Here is a 20639-nt window from a genome sequence, read left to right on the forward strand (position 1 = left end):
ACAGCAGGTGTGAAAGCATCCTAAGTGGTTTCTGAAAGAGGAAACAGGCGGGAACCAAAACACAGTTGAAGACAATCAATGAATCAGTGAGTGTAGAGAAAGGACAAAACACTACTCACAAGGGAAAACTGAACCTTTCAAAGTAAAGACAGGAAGTAACTAAAGAAACTAAAGAAACTAGACAGAGATGAGGATGAAAAATAGATGAGACAGAAAAAGGAACAGAATGGAAACACAAAGGGCAACTAAAAACACACAATCCTAAAGTCAACAGTAACTGAAGCTAAGAACTGAAAACTAGAAAATAAACCATAAACAATGGATAAAATAGGAAATTGCCAACAACTGTGTGAAAAGAAAACTACATACTAACAATAACAGAAACCTTATCCAAAGAAACAAAGAAACACAAATCGAGTTTTAAAGAAATTGTTATAGTTTATCAATGCTTGCATAGACTGATGCCAACTGAGTTCTGAAGCCTCAAAAAGCTACAACTTGAGGCAAAAATTAGTGTCATTATCAGATAGAGTACTGGATAGAGTCTGAATCGTTCAAAAACTGCAGGATATTTAGCAGTAAAATCCTGTGGCATATAATCAGAATTTCAGTAAAAGGTCCACTGGCTTTCACCCATACCATCCTTAGCACACCCAGTCCCATCTATGGGCAAAGGGATCATTGAAAAGTCTCCTATCTGTGGTGTTATGACATGCTCTGCATGGTCTATAGCTCCTGTTTACACCATCCAGGACTGTAACATAGACAGTAGTAGCTGTAAGAGGTCTGCTTTTTGTTGTGGTGTTCTTAAACTTCAAGAGCTGTTTTCTGGTCTGAAGGGTCTGAGAACGAGTAAGAATTAAAGTTTTTTAAAAAAGAGAGAAATAAACCTTCTTCTGTGTCTCTCCCTACAGATGCCTCTCAGGTCCCTGAGAACTGGCCCCAGGACGGTGAGATAAAGATCCAGGGCCTGTGTGTGCGCTACGACCCAATGCTCAAACCGGTGCTCAAACACGTAAACGCATACATCAAACCAGGCCAGAAGGTAAATACTGATTGTGTGAGAAGAATGGAAACATTCAATCATTCAGAAATTTTCATCTGGTAGAGTGGTGGAACTAGATTTCCTAAAGTTAATAAGTCAGTTAATGCTGGATGTGTGGAGGCAAAGCTCCCATTAAGCCTACCATCAATACAATTTTATTTTCATCAATTTTTAAATGCCTGTCCCTTAATATAAGACAGCACACAGGAACTTTACAGAGTTCTTCTTCACTCAGAAGTCTGACACTGGCGTACATGTCCATGTTATGCAGTATACCATTTTTTAAGTTATGTCTGCAGGAGCAGTGAGTCACAGAGGTTTGCAAGGAACTGTGGGCCTCACTTAACACTGCAATGAAAAAGCAGTGTCATACAGACAGGAGAACATTTTCCCAAGAGGCCCAATGGGAAGTTCAGGGGGTAGAGAATATTTACACACAGTAATGACTGGAAGGACCAGAGCAGTTTAAAACCCCTGAATGATTCTTGGATGGAAAACAACTCCTTTTAATTTTCCTCAAAGTCTGTTGTTAGACTCTGAGCACCTCCTCCAAATCTCCAAAAATGGAGAGAGTCCGTGTTACACCTATTTGAGTTGTGGTTTCTTTTAGAGTCAGAAAAAGACAAAACAGGGCGACTGTGGCTCAGGGGATTGGGAAGCTCATCTGTAACCAGAAGGCTGCCGGTTCAATCCCCCTGCTCTCTCTGTCCTGGTCGTTGTGTAATTGGGCAAGACACTTTACCCTACCGCCAACTGGTGTTGGCCAGAGGGGCCGATGGCGCGATGGAGCTTGCTAACTAGTGCTTAGCACTCTGCCCTCTGAACTACGGCTACATGTGCCTATGAAATAAAAATCGAACTAGCCCCAACACAGAGGTTTTAAAAACCAGAGTGCAAAAATACGTGGGCGATATTGCGGTTGCTACATCCATCTTCTATATACAGTCTATGCTTGGCATGTATTTTATTCAGAGTAGACGTGCTTACGTATCGAAATGGTTGAGTTACATAAAAACACACCTCCTGTACAGTAGGATACCTATAAGACATAACTAAATGTGCTTTGGAGTGCTTAGTAATTCAGATCTGTGTAGTCTGGCTGATCCTTCCTAAGGTGAACTTTGTTTTAAAGTGTGGAGTGTGATGTTGCTGGAGCTTTCTTTGAACTCACAGCCACATGCCTCTAATAAACTGTGAAATGACACTTGGTCACCAAACTCCATCCACACACAGCATGTAGCTGCTACCCTGTTATCACACAGGTGTCTGATGTCTCACAGCAGCATCAAGCGTAGTGAAGCTTATTGGTTTTTCTCTCCTCAGGTGGGGATCTGTGGCCGCACAGGCAGCGGGAAGTCTTCTCTGTCGTTGGCTTTTTTCAACATGGTGGATATTTTTGAAGGTGAGTCTGTCTCCTGTCATGCTGTTAGCTCTCCTCACAAGGAGAGAGCACGTTGTTTTTTTCCACTTCTTTCATCTTCAAACTTTGCTTTCTGTCCCTGAAGCCTCCCTGTCTTTCTCTGGTTCGGTATGTTTATTGTCTCATTAAGATAATCTCTGTTCTGTTTGGAAACTTTGCGGAAAGATTTCCCTTGGGGTTGTTTCTGTGAGTAGCTCTTGACCCAAGGTTCTACTTGACCCAAAAGGCAAAAACAATCACGCTGTTATGGTCCGCGTTTTTGGTTTCTAATTTCCTCTGAGTCACTTACAAAATAAAAAACTTGCCCTTCAAAAGATGTTCCTGACAGGAGGATTTACAGATTTTCAAGAGTAAAATTAAATTATTATGTGAGATTTAATTACTTTTTCGTGAGGTTTTGAGTGGATTCATGATTTCACATGCTTCACATCCCCTTCTCCCCTTCTTTCTTTATTTCCTTTTCTTCTTTGGTTGATGGAAAGCTGTTGTGAGACTGTTTTTAAAAGATGGATTTAGTCTCAGAAAAGAAGCCGTTGCCTCTGAATCTTGCAGTCTTCATAATGGCCAGCAGGGGCAGCTTCGGTGATTGCATAAAAGAGGTTTTGCGCTCAGCTACTCAGTTTTTTATGTTTATTTTGTACACTGTGGTCCCACTTAGAATAAATAATGCAACACTTTCTTTAGGGTGTGGAAGTGTGGAGTATCTTTTATTTCTCGCTAGAATTGATCTAGATCTTGTTGTCTTTGAAGATGAAGATCAGGTCTGTAACCACTCGTCAGACTGAGTCAGTCTGACCGAGGTCAAATTGGCACTTTCATGGAGTTTCTTTGTCAGAATAAATCAATTAACTTTTAGAAATGAACGAAAATCTGTTGCTGTCTATGTAAACAGAAAGTCACGTTCACTACTTAGATTCAGGCTCCAGTCAGAACCTCATAGATCTGAAACAGAACTTCTTCCACAAATAGTGATATCACTGCTGCCTCTCCAGCTTTGCTGTTATATGGGAAAATATCCAGAATACAGCCAACTGGTAAGCAGATGAGTAGAGAACCCTGCTGCAAAGAGATGGATTGCTCCATGTCTGAGATTGATTCTAACATGTTGGTAATCAGTCTTTGAAGCTACACTTCACACAATTTGTGCAAAAACTGGACAACACAAGATTGGAACAAAGTTTTCTGCTCTCTATTTCTGCTGTGACATTCAGATGATAGGATCAAAATTTGGTGTAAACGGCATCAAGTGTGGCTCCGTCTTGTCCTGTATTGATGGTTTAGGCTGCTGGTGGTGTAATGGTGTGTGTGTGTGTGTGGTGGTGGGGGGGGGGGGGGGGGGGGGGGGGGGGTTTAGTACCAACTGAATGACATTTAAACACCACAGCCCACCTGAGTATTGTTGCTGCTTCAGTAGGATAATGCCCCAGGTCTCAAAGCTGAAATCAATTATACTCTAATGGCCTTCACAGTGACCAGATCTCAGTCCAGCAGCCATCTCTGGGATGTGGAGAAACAGGAGATTCACATTTTGGATGAGCAGCTGATAAATCTGTAGCAGCTCTGAGGAATGCAGCACCTTGTTGAATTTGTGCCACGAGAAATTAAGGCAGTTCTGAGAACACAATGGGCTCCAAGCTGATACTAACAATGTCCTGAATATCACAGGTAGGATCGGGGACCAAGGGAAACCCTGGTGAATACCAGCACTAATACCAGATACCAAAAAGCATGCTTGACTTTGTGTGGGAGAGAGGAAGGAGACATGATTTTGGTTATATGACCTGATGGCTCGTAACAACACTGTGGTCCACAGTACTGCAGGAGTATACCTGACAGGATCCTGGGGCTCCTTGGTCATAAGCTTTCTGCACATTCACACAGCACATGTAGACTAGACTGTCAAACTTCATGACTGCTCCAGAGGTTTCTTGACAGTAAAGAGCTGTTCCACTGTTCCACAACTAGAACCGAAGCTGGATCGCTCCTCCTGAATCTGAGATGATTGTTCTGTGGATCCAAGCTGTCCATGAACCGATATTTATAGACCCAAATACGACTTGAACAAGCTTAATAGAGTTACTTTTATAAATCCAATATGCTATAAATGATCTGTCAAAGTGAGCAGTAATAAAAGTATTTAAGGTGACTGAGTCCCAGAGACAAAATGACGATAGATATTGCAGTGAGTTTTGTTAGAACTAAAGCACTTCTTATTGTAAATTATTCCTTTAAAAGGTGTTCTGTCATCAGCCACTACTGCAGTACTATGTATATGTTGGAGGAAATATTTATTCAGCTCTTTTTAAACACTCGTGCGAGTCCTCCTAAGTGCAAATCTGAAGGCCTTTTTGTTCTTCGTCTGCCTTGTTTTACTCTAAGAGAACCTGAAGTAGACTCTTGTATCAAAGAACTAGGATAAGGACATAACAAAAAGGCTCGACCCATTCTCCTGCACTCGTTTCCAGGCTCTAGACGTGTTCCTTCAAGAGGGCAGAAATAAAGTCCTAAAGCTGTCTGTTTTAGTTATTGCATTTTGAAAGCAAGTCGTAATCGTACCACTCTGTTTTCACTCTGGCTGATGACGGCTGCTCCTAGACAGATTATTCAGACGGGTGAGATTACACAGTCACTTTTTCCATGGACTCACACACACAGCTGGGAAGACAGTTCATTTAACTGTAAATTTAAGACCATTGTGTCAGCAGCATTTCCTTATAAAGCAGTGAAATAAAAGCAGAGCACCTTCCTGGTGATTGCTCTTCTGAGTGAGCTGTACAGAACATTCTTGATTTCATTACCCTGAAAATAAAACATTGTGCTCAACTGAACAAAAACATTCAGGGTCGTTCATCGTGTCCACATGAAAGAGCTTTAGGAGAAAAGGGTAGATATTAAAGGTGGTTTAATTAAAGCAAACCTATACAAGTTTGTGCCGATGAGTGCAAATCCTCCGTGACACGTTTCTCTGCAATCAGGGACTCAGCTGGTTTCCATTCTGGTTATGTTCCTTTATAAAAACAAGGTTTCCGAGCACCTGTGTCATTTTGCAATTAAAATCTCCAGCTTACCACAACTACGTCACCATATGCAAAGAAATTTCCAATCTACGAGGTTCTGACCCAACTCTGGTTGTTTGTAGTTCAGTTGAATTTCTGTTTACGTCGACAGCAACAGGTTTGCAATTTTTGATGATTTATCACAAACAGATTGCTAACTTGACTTGATTTGCGTGCACACTGATGGGGAACTGATGGCACACTGACTCTGATTTATTACTGTTTTATCACCGTCTTGATGTAGCAAAGTCAGTTTAAAGATGGTAACTGACTGATGGCTGCAGACCTCAGCAACCATTTCAAAGCAACAACGTTGCACATTCACTGTAAACAACCCAATCATTTTTCTGTGCTGCGGTTGTGCAGCAACGTTTTTCCATAGTGTATCTTTAACATAAAATATTGAGTAAGAGACATCAGCTGGTCTACTTATTTTTAATTATGTAATTTTTGTAAGACAGAACACTGTTTGAGCCGATGGGTAAACATGAGTTATTAACTATTAGTTGATTAGCAAAATGCATCTATATTTCACTGTGGCATAAAATGAGGCGCTAACTCTGGCTGCCAAAAATATAAATAAAGATTAAAATAAATTGTACTTGATTAAGTGAACTGATGGTTTATACTGGCTGATGTCATCCTCCTGGTGAGAGGCCCATGGGAAAGTGACATCACACCTGCTGGTGTGATGTCACCAAGCTTTGGTGATTTGTCTTATAATGCAGCCGTGAGATTTCCAGATTAAACAGAAGGAAAAGCAGCTTGAACTCTATTCCTGCAGCTGATGCAGAATGGGTTTTTTTTGGTAGTATTCAGGAGAAGGTCGCAGTGAGATCAGCACGCCTCAAGTGCCACTATAAATGAGCTTCATGAGCTGTAGATATAGAAAGAAAGTTCAGAAGAAAGCTGTACTGGATAATTTAACTGTTATTTTTCTGTTATGAGAGGAGTGTCGGTGGCTATAAAAGTACCTGGAATGTGAACGCACAGTGTTTTGCTTATTTGCAGGAAAGATCATCATAGATGGGATTGACATCTGTAAGCTTCCTCTGCAGACTCTCAGGTCTCGACTCTCGATCATCCTCCAGGATCCTGTTTTATTTAGTGGATCAATAAGGTAAACACTCGTGATTAACATGCTTACAGAGAACTTGACTATATCCTTTTTTTTTTTTTTAAATGCAGTCTTTTTGAAGACTTATTATGTAAAGCCTTAGGATCTGGTTCCTCGCCATGTTTTCCTTCCCAGAGATTGCTGTTTATAATTTTATTCTTGTGTTACCAATCAGAACTATAATTTGTGCTCTCTGTGGTCTGTACTTCCAAATCGGTTACCTAAAAGGTAAAGAGAGGTAACAGCAAAGGGTAACATCAACAAAATCTGAATAAGATTTGTTTACAGAGCTTTAATTCAAATCTCCAAGATTAAAACCAGTAGTTATCTGCTAAAGGTGAACATAAACTTTGACTGTTGTTTGGTTCTCTAAAAATTCTCTTATAGACAGAAAAAACTGATGTTGCGATGCACCTCAGACAAAAAATGGTTTATCCCAAGGACTAATCACCCAAACAGAAACTCGACAAACCAAACCAAATGCAGAAACCAAACCACCACTCCACAAATGCACGGCACAATTTAGGAGAGCCAACCCCACTGGGACAAGACTCAGCTGTGCACCTGCATGTAAAAGATAAATTGTCACTCTTTTGAGGCTGCCAGCACTCACATTTTGGACAGACTAGACAGATGGTGTCAGAGACAAGTAAAGGAGGCCATCTATGTCCACCGCGAACATCTATTGTTGAACAGCAGCAGCAACACTAGTCTTGAGATCTCTTCCCAGGTAATCCAACCCCACCTACTCCTTGACATCAATAGCACACATGTGATGAGCCACATGATTAATAGTGAGCGTATGACCTTCAGCATCACCTCCAATGTGGCATCTGGGGATAAATATCTGGGAATCTGTCAGCCGATTTAGAGCTGTGCAAACCTCTTGGCAGCCACAAAAGTCGCCCCCTTGTGGCCATAAAAAAGAATCCAGATTTAAGACATTTTCACGTTGGTTTCGCTTTTTAGTCCTGGATGTTAGGGTTCACACTCAGGACTCAAGCATATGACACAGTCAAAGGGTTAAAAACTAAACAGTCTTCAGCTAATTCCAGCTGTGATAAATTCCATCTGGAATGAATCACGGATAAGGAACTTCAGGTAAGTAATCCTGTTTTTTTAGGGCAGGGATTCGAACTGTTTGTCTCTCGAAATTAGCACCTCTCCTCTTCAGTTTTCAAAGAACAAAACATCAATACACTTACTTGGGTGGGCTGGGTTGGGGTCTGACTGGCCTTTCAGGTGTCTGGCTTCTAGCTCTGAGAGAGAAGATCAAACAGTGAGTATGAGCAAAGTAGTCACGATCAGCTTGGTATTTCAAACAGCCTCAGCAATTCTAACTGTACTGGGGGAGAACAGTCAGGCATCACCTTAGGCTCGAGACCCAGCTTAAATATGACGTTGACTGGTGATGAGTAGCAGGTGTGCCAGGCCAGGACTTCTAGAAGCCACACCCACAACTTCATTTCATACACTAGCAGAGAGGCAGGTACCACACCTAGACTACACGGGGACCATGATGGTCCATTGTTTGTACTCGCTGTAGTCTTTTGTGTTTTTTTTGTGGGTTTGTGGTTAATACTTGCTTGTTCCCATAAACCTGTAAATGTGGGGGCATTTAGATGAATAATTTTGGGAAAGGTAAGATATGATCAAAAAATACCAGATTCAAATCTTTAAATTTCTTATCTACGTCCAAATGGCTTCCTGCAAATTTGTTCCTAGGAGTCCAGTTATGACCAGGTGAGCCGTATGCTCTGCTGTTTATCGCAGATCGGATCGCGTGACTGCTGGCTATCGCCCTGCAGTTTCAAAAACCAGAACGCTTGACATCACAGTAAAGTCAACTGAAACATCCAGAGGGGTTTGAAGGAGAACTTTTACTGGAAACAACCGAACCGTGGTGCACTCCATTGTGCTGTCATGAGTTTGTGTTTTTTCCACACAACCTTGGCTCAGCACCTGCTCCACTCACCAGATATGCCTCTGTGCACATGCCTCCACTCGCCCAGGATGAAAATTAAGTCAAGCTGTTTTGACACACTAGATTTGATCCAGCACGCACGGCAGATGCACGAGAGCAAGTGCATATCGCGTCTCTTATGTTTGTCCAACTCTTAGAGACTGTGATGAGGAAAATTGATACCAGAAACAGTTGAAGGAGTTTGCCTGGCTTGAAATTACAGTTGAAAAACTGAAGAAAAAAATCTACACAGACGGTTTGGGGGGTGTCCTGTTCTCGTCCGATGCAGAAACACTGATGTTTGCCACAAAAGTTAGTGGACCAAAATCTAAACATGCCGTCAGAGCACTGGCTCTTTTAAGCCTCCATAGCTGAGTGTCACGCTGTTTGATTTACCACGCTCAGATTTGGAAAACCCTGACTCGCCTCATTGTGAGCTCTTAACCAGAAAGAGAGAAAAAAAACACTCTTTGCCAAATCGTAGTCTGAGTTCTGTCCCGAAAGATGTTTGTCACATGACGACACAAAGTCCCAGCTGTGGGGTTAGCGGTTGAGAACGCAGTGGGAACTCTGGCCGAGACCTAATCTGACTTTTGTCACAGACGTCACGTACCGAGGAGGTCGCAGGAGAGATGAAGGACTCAGCGCCGTTTTGTGCGTACACACTCGCAGCCTCTGCGTGTTTGTGTTACCAGATGATACAGTGACTCTGTTTGTTATAAAAGACAAAGTGCATGTGCTGTTTGTTTGGACAGATATGCTGCTCCAGATAATTGTATGTGAAAGTGGGAGACGGTGAGTGTGTGTCTGTGTTTTGGCATTTTCAGCAGCTCTTGTTTATGTGAACGTAAGCCTGAGGTGAATGGTCGGCAGTGACTGCTTCACACTGTTATCATAGATGCTCTCAGACAGTTTGGCTCTCTCTCTCTCTCTCTCTCTCTCTCTCTCACACACACACACACACACACACACACACACACAGAAGTAGTAATGAATGCATTATTTATAATTATTTGAAATGCCTCAGTTTTAAAACAAACATGGAATTAATTGTTATGTTAACCTTTTAACCTTCTTAATGCAAACAGGACCTATTCTGTTTATCTACACACTCCTTATTTTTGTTCTTGGACTCTACTAGATTCACATTTTCAAATAATAACCTTCTATTGGCTGTTCACAGCCTCTCAGTTCATTTTCGGTCTGAAATGAGTGATTTTAGTTCCTATGTTCCTCAGTTTACCCCAGTAATTTTTTTTTATTGGCTGCCCCTCCTAAGCAGAAGGTTTAACCAGCAGGTGGGCGTGGCTTCCATGCCCAAGATGACCATGTTAGGGATATCAGCTCTCTAAAACAGCATACAGAGACAAGAGTAAAAACAGATGCCTGAAATTGAGCTTTTGACCCACAGGGATTGCTTGTACATGTGCCGATGTCATTATTTAAATCTATGTTTATGAGCATTAAGCTCAGTATAAACATCTCACAAAATAAGGATAAACAGAACAGCTTTCTTTTTAATTATTTCTTTTTTTACCATTTTCTCCTTCTCTCCTTGTCTCTCCTCATTTAACATTAGAACTCAGTGCCTTTAACTTCTATTTATCTTAACAATGATCATTTAAAACCGCTTTGTTTGCTTTCTTTTTCCTGTTTGGCCCGAACTTCCAAACTTGCAGCCCACTCTGCAAAAACCTGTTGAAGACATTTGCCTGATAATTCAACTTGTGTCAACAGTGTCAACTTGACTTATGATTTATGTGGCTGTCAGTCGAATGTATAAAAATATGAAGATGTTTTGAATTTTTTTAAACAAGCAGTATGAAGAGTAGACAAGTACTAAACCTTCACTTTAGAGCCAAATTTAACCCAGTTTTCAGCTTGATTGCTGTACCAGTTAAACATTTTTTGGTGTTATAATCAACAGAAAACTGCTCATTGTGCTATTGCTGAATGGCTGACATTAGATTTACTCCAAGTAATGTGCAGCCTGGAAAAAATCCTTTTTTACTTTTCACTTTTCAGCCAGATTTAGACATAAAAGGATGACTTCTTTTGTGGTCTTTTGACCACACTGATGTCATCCAAGGACGTCTTTTGCTTGTTTGGCATATTTAACTAAGTGGGTCTTAAGTTAAATTTCCAATTTCCATCTATCTAGAAAAGGTCAGTAATATTTTTGCTTTGTCCTGTTTAGATAATTGGAATTTTTTGTGCTCAGAGTGCAGCCAAGAAATGATCCATCAGCCGTAGCGTCCACCAAATGTAACTGCTGGACTTCTGACATATCCCTTTCAGAGTTTCAGGGGTAATGATGACATTTTGTTCATCACATTTTAAAATGCACACACATGTGATCCTTCTACTGCAAGACTAAAAGATCATTTGAGAGTTATATGGAACATTATGGCTGCTTGTGCATCCGTATATTCATGCAAGATGTTAAAATGCGGAAGGTGAAGCTGAATGTACATAAAAAATTGTGTTTCTGAGGTCTTCTAAAGCTTTTCTTTAGACATTGGCTGCTTTTTTTATTCATTTTCAGTCCAGTCCTTGTACCTGATCATTTTCAGAGAAACATTTTGGGGTTTTTTGGACTGAACTATTAGTCATTGAAACATAGAAGACACCTAACTGAAGGGATGAACCAGTGTTGTGTCTACACATACCAGACAACTTAGCAAAGAACCAATTTAAATTTATGTTTAGGCACTTTGTTACTAACAGCCTGTCACTAAAACACATCGCTTGCGCCATTTCTTTAGTTGAATCTATAAAATATTTTTATAGATATTTTTCTCATCTTGGCATAGTGTGCTATGTGTCTTTCAAACATTTGAGGACAGAAGAAGAACTGGAAGGTCAAGCAGCAGATGAGGAGTGTCTGAAAGGATTACCTGTAAGAAACACGACTACAGGTCAGTGGTGTTGGGAGCGTCTGATTGGCAAAAGCTTTATTTTTTCAGTGTGACAGCGATCCCAAACACACTCTTAATGCAGTAAAATAATACGTGGATAGAAAAACACACAGTGGAACACTATCAGTCATGGATCGGCCTTCCCAGATCCCCAATCAGTGTGGGATCATCCTGACAGAGAACAGAACAGAAGGCAGAAACATCCAAAGAAGAGCTCTGAATGTCCTTCTTGTTTTTCAGTTTCAGTCGTTAGGATGATGTTGGATGTAATTTGGGCAAAAGACTGATTGGACTGAGGCTGAATTCTTTAGATCAGTTTCTGCCAGTTGTCCTCACTATGAAATAAGATAAAATATAATTCATTTAAACACAACAGGGATTAAGCAAAGCTTAGCCCAGCAAGCAAGCCATTCATGTTCCCGAATGTTTCTTCTTCTTTTTCTTCTTTTCATGACATTAGACTCTCTATAGAAATGGCAGCAAAAGTGCATAACGTGCAAGTGTTGTGCTGATCAGTCATTCGATGTGTTTTTGGCATTTTTATCCATTTAAAGGGCTCACTTTCCTTCCTGGCTGCCCAAGACTAAAAAGACAGTAAAAGTTGCTGAAACAGCTCACATTCGTGATTTGTGATGTCTTTGTTGGTCTTGGGTCCATCACTGTCTTTATCAGCCTCTGCAGGTGGTGTATTAAATCTATGGTCAGTCCATGAGAGGCAGAAATATGCTTTTTTTGTGTTAATAATGTTTACTTGTTGCAGGTTTAATCTCGATCCGGAGAAGATGTGCACTGACGATCGACTCTGGGAGGCCCTAGAGATCGCTCAGCTCAAGAACATGGTGAAAGCTTTGCCTGGAGGACTAGGTGCACAAACTTAACTCGAGAAAGAATACAGTTTATTGCACCAAATATCGTTTTTGAAGTCGAGTACTTGATCGATGTGTTTGTGTTTAGACGCTGTCGTGACAGAAGGAGGAGAGAACTTCAGCGTTGGGCAGCGGCAGCTCTTCTGTTTGGCTAGAGCTTTCGTCAGAAAGAGCAGCATCTTCATCATGGATGAAGCCACAGCATCTATAGACATGGCTACGGTGTGTGCTTATTCATGGCATCTTGTGCAATCATGTACAGAAGCTTTTTCCTTAATAGAGATATATTTGTGGGATTGTAATTAAATATTATCATCAGCCAGTTTCATTTTACTTATGTAGCCGCAGTTGTCCCAAAAATACTAGAGAAAGAAGCAAAAAATTGAACAAAGCAGGCAAAGAAAATGAATGAATGAATTTTAGTTAAAACAGGTTATTTCTAAGGCATCAGTAAAAAGAGACATGACATCATAAACAGCTTGAAATAAATATAACTGGACTGGAGGTGGGTTGCAGAGCAGTTTGCATCGAGACAGCCCCATTTTTAGCCTCACTCTACTTTGGATCACGTTTACAGCAGCTCACCACTTCCTCACCTGACGATATGGTTTCTATTCTCTGTTTCGTCTTTCTGTCTTGCAGGAGAACATCTTACAGAAAGTCGTGATGACGGCGTTTGCAGATAGAACAGTCGTAACAATCGCAGTAAGTCCTTCAGTCTTTTATCCTGTTGTTGTTACTAATGAGGCAAAAAAAAAAACCCAACTTCTGATGTCAGCTGAGGTTTGTACAGATAGATGCAGATATGTGTCTCTCTTTGCACTGAGCTCTATGTTCATCTATCATTAAATTATTTACCCCACAGATGTTTCCTTTATCTGTGCCTTTTATTAATGGCCTTTCCCATACATCAACAGTTTGTAACACATAGATCCTTATGGATTTAGTGACTTAAATTCAGTCCTCTTGTCCGGTTCTTTTATTTATATGCTTCCCTTTTTTCTGACTTTTGTCTCTTTGTGTTGCTGTCTTGTCCTGCTCTGTTTTTCTTTCCTTTCTTTTTCAATCTGCTGTCTCCTTCTACTTTTTTCCCAAATCCCTCCCTTTCCCCCCACCTCCTTCCTTTTCTTTTTTGTTTTCTCACTTTTTCTTTTTTACTACATCTACTACATTTTCTGTTGTCCTCCTTCCTCTCGCTTTGTCCTGCCATCAGCATCGTGTGTCCTCTATCTTGGATGCCGAGCAGGTGTTGGTCTTCTCCTCAGGGATCTTGGTGGAAAGTGACTCTGGTCCCAACCTGCTAGCACAGGAGGAGAGCCTCTTCAGTGTGCTAGTGAGGACTCACAAGTAGACCCGGATCAACAGAGACCACTTTGGCTCAGCCGACTCTCGGTCTCTCCTGTTTTCTTCCATTTTCCTACCTGTTTCTGTTTCTTTTCCTGGCTGAGCCACAGCTGAAGTCTGATTCTGGGTCTGCTGAAGCTTTACTGCCACTGACAGCCTGGTTGGTACAAGAAAATACTGCATGCTCTTTTAAAGATATTCCTTGTGGATGCAGTGCAAATTTGACAACAGTCTTCAGTGTTGTGACATTGTTTGTCCTCCAAACTAAAATTGAGAAGGGATTCAGTTAGAATTAAACCTGAAATTGTATTTTTAGTAGCTGACTGGTTCAGATGTTTTACATTCATCTCATTCAGCAGGTTCCTGGAAAATTGGACTGTATCAATAAAATGAAAACCTGAAAAGAACGGGTCTTTAGACATCTCTTGGAAAAAGAATAACATCATCTCCAAAACTGTGGAGAGTCCACATATTTAAATTTTATAGCAGCTGACCAGTCTATAAGATTCTTACCAAATCCTTCATTTGATCCAACAAAACTAGTTTAAAACATATTATAATTTTATTAAAACAAAACATTTCACTTAGACTTACTATGTTTGTGTTTTGTGTCGTCCCTGTGTGTCTCCAGCACCGTGTCCACACCATCCTAACAGCTGATCTGGTCATTGTGATGAAGCGAGGCAACATCATGGAGTACGACAAACCTGAGACGCTTTTGGAGCAGGAGGACGGGATGTTTGCTTCGTTTGTCAAAGCGGACATGTAGGGACACGCGGGACCCAACGGCTGAATACCTGCTCAGTTTCTTGTTTTTTTGGTTTTTTTTAACCTCAATTACTTTCTTGTTGAGGTGAACAGCCCTCTGAGAGACTACCCCACTGCGGGGAAGCCGGTAACATACTGTTTCTACGAGGAGAAGCTTCCCTGTGCACTCACCAAATGGAGACAGGGTCACCTGTCAGTCAGTGGGTTTAAGAAGTCACACTAAAGAAGTTAGGAAGTAAAAGAAGGTGCTTTGGGTAGGCTTGCTAATCAATGAGTCCATCGATTGGTTTTTATTTTGTCTGAATTTAACAAAACCCAATTACACAAACCACAACATTACTAGTATTTGGACTGGAAAGTGAAATAACAAAGATATATGTTATATGTGATGGATGGCTAATGCAAACTACAAATGAATATATTTTCTCACTTGTCTCATAGAAAATCTAAAGTTATTTTTCCGACTTTCAAGATTTTCTCAAGATCTCCCTTCTGAACAAGAAAATAAGCAATAAATATAATGCTTGCGAAGCTCACAGTATCAAAATGAGCAGCCAGGCATATCTTTCCTGTGCTCTAAGACTAAGAATAGTGAGAACAGTTAATAGTTAATAAAGAACTGATAAAAAGTTATTTCATTTCTTATTGCCAGTAAATCCCACGAATGACCAAACCTACTATAAAATATGTAATGTGTATACTAAATAACGCAACCACAAATACAAAAAAGTAAGTCTTAAAAACTGCAGTTGTGGCCACTTGATGCTGGCTTCGAAAAATCTTCACAGATCCTGTGTCAAAATGTCTAAATTTACAAAAGAAATGAACATGTTGATGAAAAACGTGTATCTCAGATCGGTTGCCTGCAGTTGCTAGGTGAAATCAGCCACAAAGAGGTGTACGGAGCTGCACTGAAAACCGCTGTGGTTGCTTTGGTGTGTATCAGATTGCTGCGGTTGCAGGTTGTGCAGCAGTGAAACTGTGAGGAGTGTGATGAAGACTGCAAATGACGACTGTTCACCTTCAAAGTAAAAGTTGTTCCTTTTGAAACGTGTTGGTTTTGGCAGTAAGGCACAACTCGCCAAGACAAGTCAACATTTCCAATGCAAATCTTCAAATTCTAGTGACAAAACAAATGAATCAGGGGCAACTTGGAGTTCAGCACATGCAGACTAGATGAGCCAAGAATCAAACTACCAACCTTTTGATTGGTGGACAACCTGCTTCTCCTCCTGACCTAAAGTTGGCCACATGACAGGTGTCTAGGACTATACGACCCATTTAAACTTGATTAAACTTGTGGATGCACTTTTCTAACCAAGCTAATAAGCACTAGCTGATAGCTTTTGGCTCCATAAAATGTCAAGATAATGCTAAAGCCATGACATCATTATTGTTATAACTACCATATTTATATAAAATCTCTCTGAGAGCACCGAATATGGATTACCTGCCTTAACAAATGCACTGTTACCTCTTTTTAACACATTTTTTACACCGTTTTAAATGGATTTGAAAGGTTTTCTTTAACAGAGTTCCTGGGAGTTGAGGGATGTTAGAGGCTTATATTAGTTGGTCTGTTCATGGGATTTGTAGACAGTAGGAAATACGTTCAGTTTATTAAATATAAATTATGGCTTTGAGATTTTATTTCAGGCGTTGAGGCTGTGAAAAGTGTAAAATGTAAAGATTTAATAGTTGGAGAGTGAACAGAAGTGTTTGTTTCATATTAATAGAATTTTTACAGTCTTTAATTATCTTGTGTAAAATATTTGTTACTTTTTAGATCATGCACCACCTCTGTTTATACTGACTAGCACCTGTATTATGCAATAATAATGATGGAAGAATTTTTAAATGTATTTAAAATCCTTTTTAAAAATGACTGTTGGCTCTTTGGCCATTATTTTTCTGAATAACGCAGTGGAAGGATTTTAAATCGACCCTTTTGTATTCTACTCTACTTTTTGACCTTAAGTTCTGCCATAGAGGTAACGCTGATAGAAATGACAAAGCTGATGGAATCATATGGTTTTATTAACCAGTTTAAGAATGCATTTATAACACAACTGACTGTTGTGGCCATTCTTTGACTGAACATGTGTTGACATTTTTCACATGAGATGCCAAAAATGAGACGTCACAAAATACCAACAGGAGTTTCCCAAGTGAAAGCTGGATACTCTATTTCTGGCCTACTTCTCCTTCCTCCCTGTTCTATCAGTTGTACGTCTATGCCTCCATTAGTACAAACACTGTAAGGTGTCACGGCTCGGCCTGCAGCCAGTGAACCTGCTGTCTGTCTGCGGTCATGCTTTGCTGAACTTTTTATCCTCGGGGACAATAGATACCCAGCGTGGCTCCCGTTAACTCCAGAGATGCTTCATGGATGTTTGAGAGGGCAGTGATGTCTTTTCTTTTTTTACTGAGGAAGAGCAGTGACTTGCAGTAACTTAATAATCAGTTCTAGGGGCTGAAATTTAGAGCTACATCAATCTCTATTTTGCACATTAATAATGAAGGATTGGTAATAAATTGGAGGAAACCAAATTAGAGCCCATAGGAGAGAGTGAATTTTAGAGAGTGAAATTTAGCATTCACAGGGTGAACATAAAGATGAGTCCATATAGTAAAAAAAGAGCTTTTGCATATGGGAACTGCTCCATCTCTTTGATGGGATGATATCAAGACATGTTTTTATATATTTTTATTTTTAAATAATGAAACTTTAACTCATGATCACTGTTTTTATCAGACTGATTGGATTCTCCTTGGAAGTCCTAGCTAACACTTTTAGTTTTCTGTGCAATGGATTGTGTAGTAGATTTAGATTTAATATTTTCATGTAGCTTTGTTTAAAGTGTCCATTAAACTAGGAGAGTTCATTTTCTGCTGGAAATCCTGTTAGAGGCAGACACTTTGTCTCTGCATGCAGAGTTATGAAGGCATTTTACATGCATCTTCAAAACCATAAGCCACCTTTAAAAATGAAAAATGAACATTTGATATATCATTTCTTTCATCTGTACAAAGAAGTTGTAATGTTGGCTAACTGACATTCTAAAAAAGCTTGTTGATGGTTTTTCGCTCGGCATGTATAATTCAACTTATGTGGATCAGGTCTCATGAAATTTAAACTATAGGATGATGTTGTGAGCTGTTGTACATGTGTAAATGTTATTTTAGTCCATTGCTAGGTGGTTGCTAGGCAATGTAATGGCATCACAATATCTGACATAGATAAGAACCTTTGGGGGCCGGAAATGTACCTGTGAGCCAAGTTTGTCTGCCCGACTTCTGATGCTCTGGGAGGGGTTTGTGGACAAAGAATCAAACACACAGACAGAGATGCCAGAGTCCTTTCTTTTGCATTGAAAGAAAAATATTTGGGAGACAGTATCTCATAATTATGACTGTTATCTCCCAGATAAAAGAAAACTTCTCATCATCACAAGATAATGTACAATAATAGATAAATGCAACAGAAATGTGCCTGACAATGTTCACACTGTGCAGTGGGACAGGAAATGGAACCACTTCATAATGTGCTTGGGAACTGTTGTGTTTTTAATCATTTTGAGATTTAATAAGCAATTTAGTGATGGTTCTTGCTTCTGTTGGTTTCAAATAATAGAGATAGTCAAGATTCCTTGTCACTGTCACTACAATGCAAGTTTTTATATATAAACAGCAGAAGTCGTCCCTTTCTGTAGTTAAAAACACACGCAACTTGCATATCAATGAATTAATAGGCTATTTAATTAATAGTCAGGCTTTTTGAATATATAAAATGTCTTAAATATAAATGTTACCCAAAGGAAACCAGCTCATTGCCATCACAGTGAATCACTTTGCGCTGCCACTCCTGTGCTCTCAAACATAAAAATGACTGACCAGCACTTACGGGTCTCAGATTAAGTGATAATAAATTATACTCGTGAGCCAAGGTCTCAGCTTTTGGGTGATATTTTCAGTGCACAGCACTATGTAGTTACAGCTCAGCATTCAGTGCATTTCTTTGGAATATCTTTTCCAACCTCTCTGGGAGCGATGCTATTGTCCCTTTGTATTATTGTATATTGATTAGACTTACTTTGCTTTTGGACTAAAATTTGAAACTTTGTACTGTACAGTGTTGAATGCCAAACATGATTTTTCAGCCTTTTCTTGTTTAAATATCTTACATGTTTCATCTCAAGAAATTGTCACTTAAGCTTTTGAACTTTGTGGTTTCTCTCATTTTACAACCTGTTTTAATATATTTAACACAACGAGCTGACACGCGAGGTTTACCGTCACACTTGGTGATCACAAGCTTCGCCTGCACTTTTCTTTCCCCTGACAGCTTTAACTGTAACACTGAATGTCTTTGTTGTTTTATAGCTTTATATTCTGTCCCTGCAGTTCTTCCAAGTCCTCGTCCGTCTCCTCTGTTAGCGATCGAGTGCTCTTCCTCTTCTTTGATCCTCGTTCAGCAGCACTTTTTATGCTCTTGGCCACCGTCACACTCATAAATCCTTTGTTTTCCTTGCTGTGCTTCCATGCTGCTCCTGTTCTGAACCTGCACACGGCTGCCTTGTAAACTCATCCTCTCACACCCCAAACCGCTTTTTGTCTTTGAAGCTGACATTTTACACCAAGAGCAAAAAAGCAGCGGTGCCATTTTTCCATGTTACACTTTGCACAGGTTTTTTCACTCAAAGAATGTCTCTTTTCGAACAGGTTTCACGTGTGTTTTAGTTTCTGGGAACAAACAAGTACATAAAAACAGCGAATGAGTGGAAATGTAAGGGAACTGCATGCAACTCATTGTCGGAGCTATGCAGAGAGCTTTACTTGCTTTCATGAAGTTGACTGTTAACAGAGAGCATCTTAAATACTGACATCTTTCTCACAGATCAGTTTGGAGGTGGTCATTTTTTTCTAACTGTATGTACATTCTGTATGTAGTAGCCTGTATATCCAAGGGTTTAAACATATATATATTAAACTGCTATTATTATGTGTGCCTGATTTCTTTTTTTTACACTTGTAATAACAATAAAATGCTTTTGAGTGACGTGAGGCTGTTTATTTGTGTTGAGCTGCTTTCAACTCTTTACCTTTCCTGCCTCAGGACACAGGCCAGGAGTCACCCTCAATACTAGATGTAATAAATTGCTAAATGGCGCCCCCTGATGACTGTCTAAAATAAATCCAAATACTAGGTAATTGCACACATTTCAGAAAATATATGAAAATAAGAGCTTTTAGGTGTGTTTTGTTTTGTTTTCTTTTTTTTTGTTGTTGTTGTTCTTAATAAACTTTTCCTTGTTGAGCTTCTATGTTCATTTTCAAAGATGTGTTTTCGTTACAGATTGAAGCACAAAACCAGTCAAATTGGACACTGGTTTTATCAACAGCTGATGTTTGTTTTTGTTTGACCTGAACTGAAAGAGAATTAGAGCGGCACAATCGAAATCTTGCCCTTACTTTACCCGACATCCACCCTCAACCATCCTATAGCTGTATGGGGTTGTCCCAGAGGAACATTTAGCTTGCCTGGAGAACACCTCTGTGACTTGACAAATTTAAACTGGATAGAAAAGACGGGTAAATATAGAGGTTTTTATAGACAGTTAAAGACAACTGAGTCTAGTTTGATTGGTTTCATGGATGTAGATTAGCAGGGAAAGTGCTGACTTTGTGCCCAGCTCTAACTAAAGTTCCCTGCAGGTCCGATTGTTCGGCTTCCATTAAATGAAGGTAGGGTTAGGATTACTGCCTCCAACCTGAGTGAGAGCTACAATTACAGACAAGAGTAGCCCCTCCCCTCTGTAAAATACCAAATAATGGTCCAAATGTGACGATTTTCCTCTTCACTGTTTTCCTCGTTTCTTCGATATTTATATGCATGAAAGTAAAACTTTATGCACATTCTTGATAAAGTGGATTAAACAATGACAGAGAGAGACATCTGTTTTAGTGCTTTGCAAACTGCCAGTAAGGCAAAAAATCTATAATATAAAAAGATTCTAGGGCCTTCCAAAGCGGGCTGTTTCGATGGTTTTGCCCTTTTCCACTGCCTTTGAGGGGGGCCTGAAGGTAGCAGCGCTCTGATCCGAGCGGGTCTTGACTTTGGAAGTGCGTCAACAGCAGAGTG

The 20639-nt window shown here is 40.0% G+C and overlaps 1 protein-coding gene across 6 annotated transcripts in view; it reads left to right on the forward strand.

Annotated features, from left to right (window-relative positions):
• Positions 1-19556, forward strand: part of abcc9 (ATP-binding cassette, sub-family C (CFTR/MRP), member 9) — a 77329-nt gene extending 57773 nt beyond the window's left edge. For 4 of the 6 annotated variants that reach the window (XM_063460718.1, XM_063460719.1, XM_063460716.1 and 1 more), the window contains 7 exons: positions 915-1045; positions 2369-2447; positions 6533-6641; positions 12280-12383; positions 12474-12607; positions 13028-13090; positions 14361-19556. In XM_063460718.1, coding sequence (XP_063316788.1) covers positions 915-1045; positions 2369-2447; positions 6533-6641; positions 12280-12383; positions 12474-12607; positions 13028-13090; positions 14361-14498 — 758 coding nt within the window. In that variant the 3' untranslated portion in view covers positions 14499-19556. Of the gene's footprint in view, positions 1-914; positions 1046-2368; positions 2448-6532; positions 6642-12279; positions 12384-12473; positions 12608-13027; positions 13091-13598; positions 13890-14360 lie in introns of all 6 variants that reach the window. The other 2 variants (XR_010091377.1, XR_010091378.1) reach the window with 1 other exon arrangement.
• Positions 19557-20639: the final 1083 nt, after the last annotated feature.

This window comes from Pelmatolapia mariae, linkage group LG17 (assembly GCF_036321145.2).
Source record: "Pelmatolapia mariae isolate MD_Pm_ZW linkage group LG17, Pm_UMD_F_2, whole genome shotgun sequence".
In the NCBI taxonomy this organism is placed as follows: Eukaryota; Metazoa; Chordata; class Actinopteri; order Cichliformes; family Cichlidae; genus Pelmatolapia; species Pelmatolapia mariae.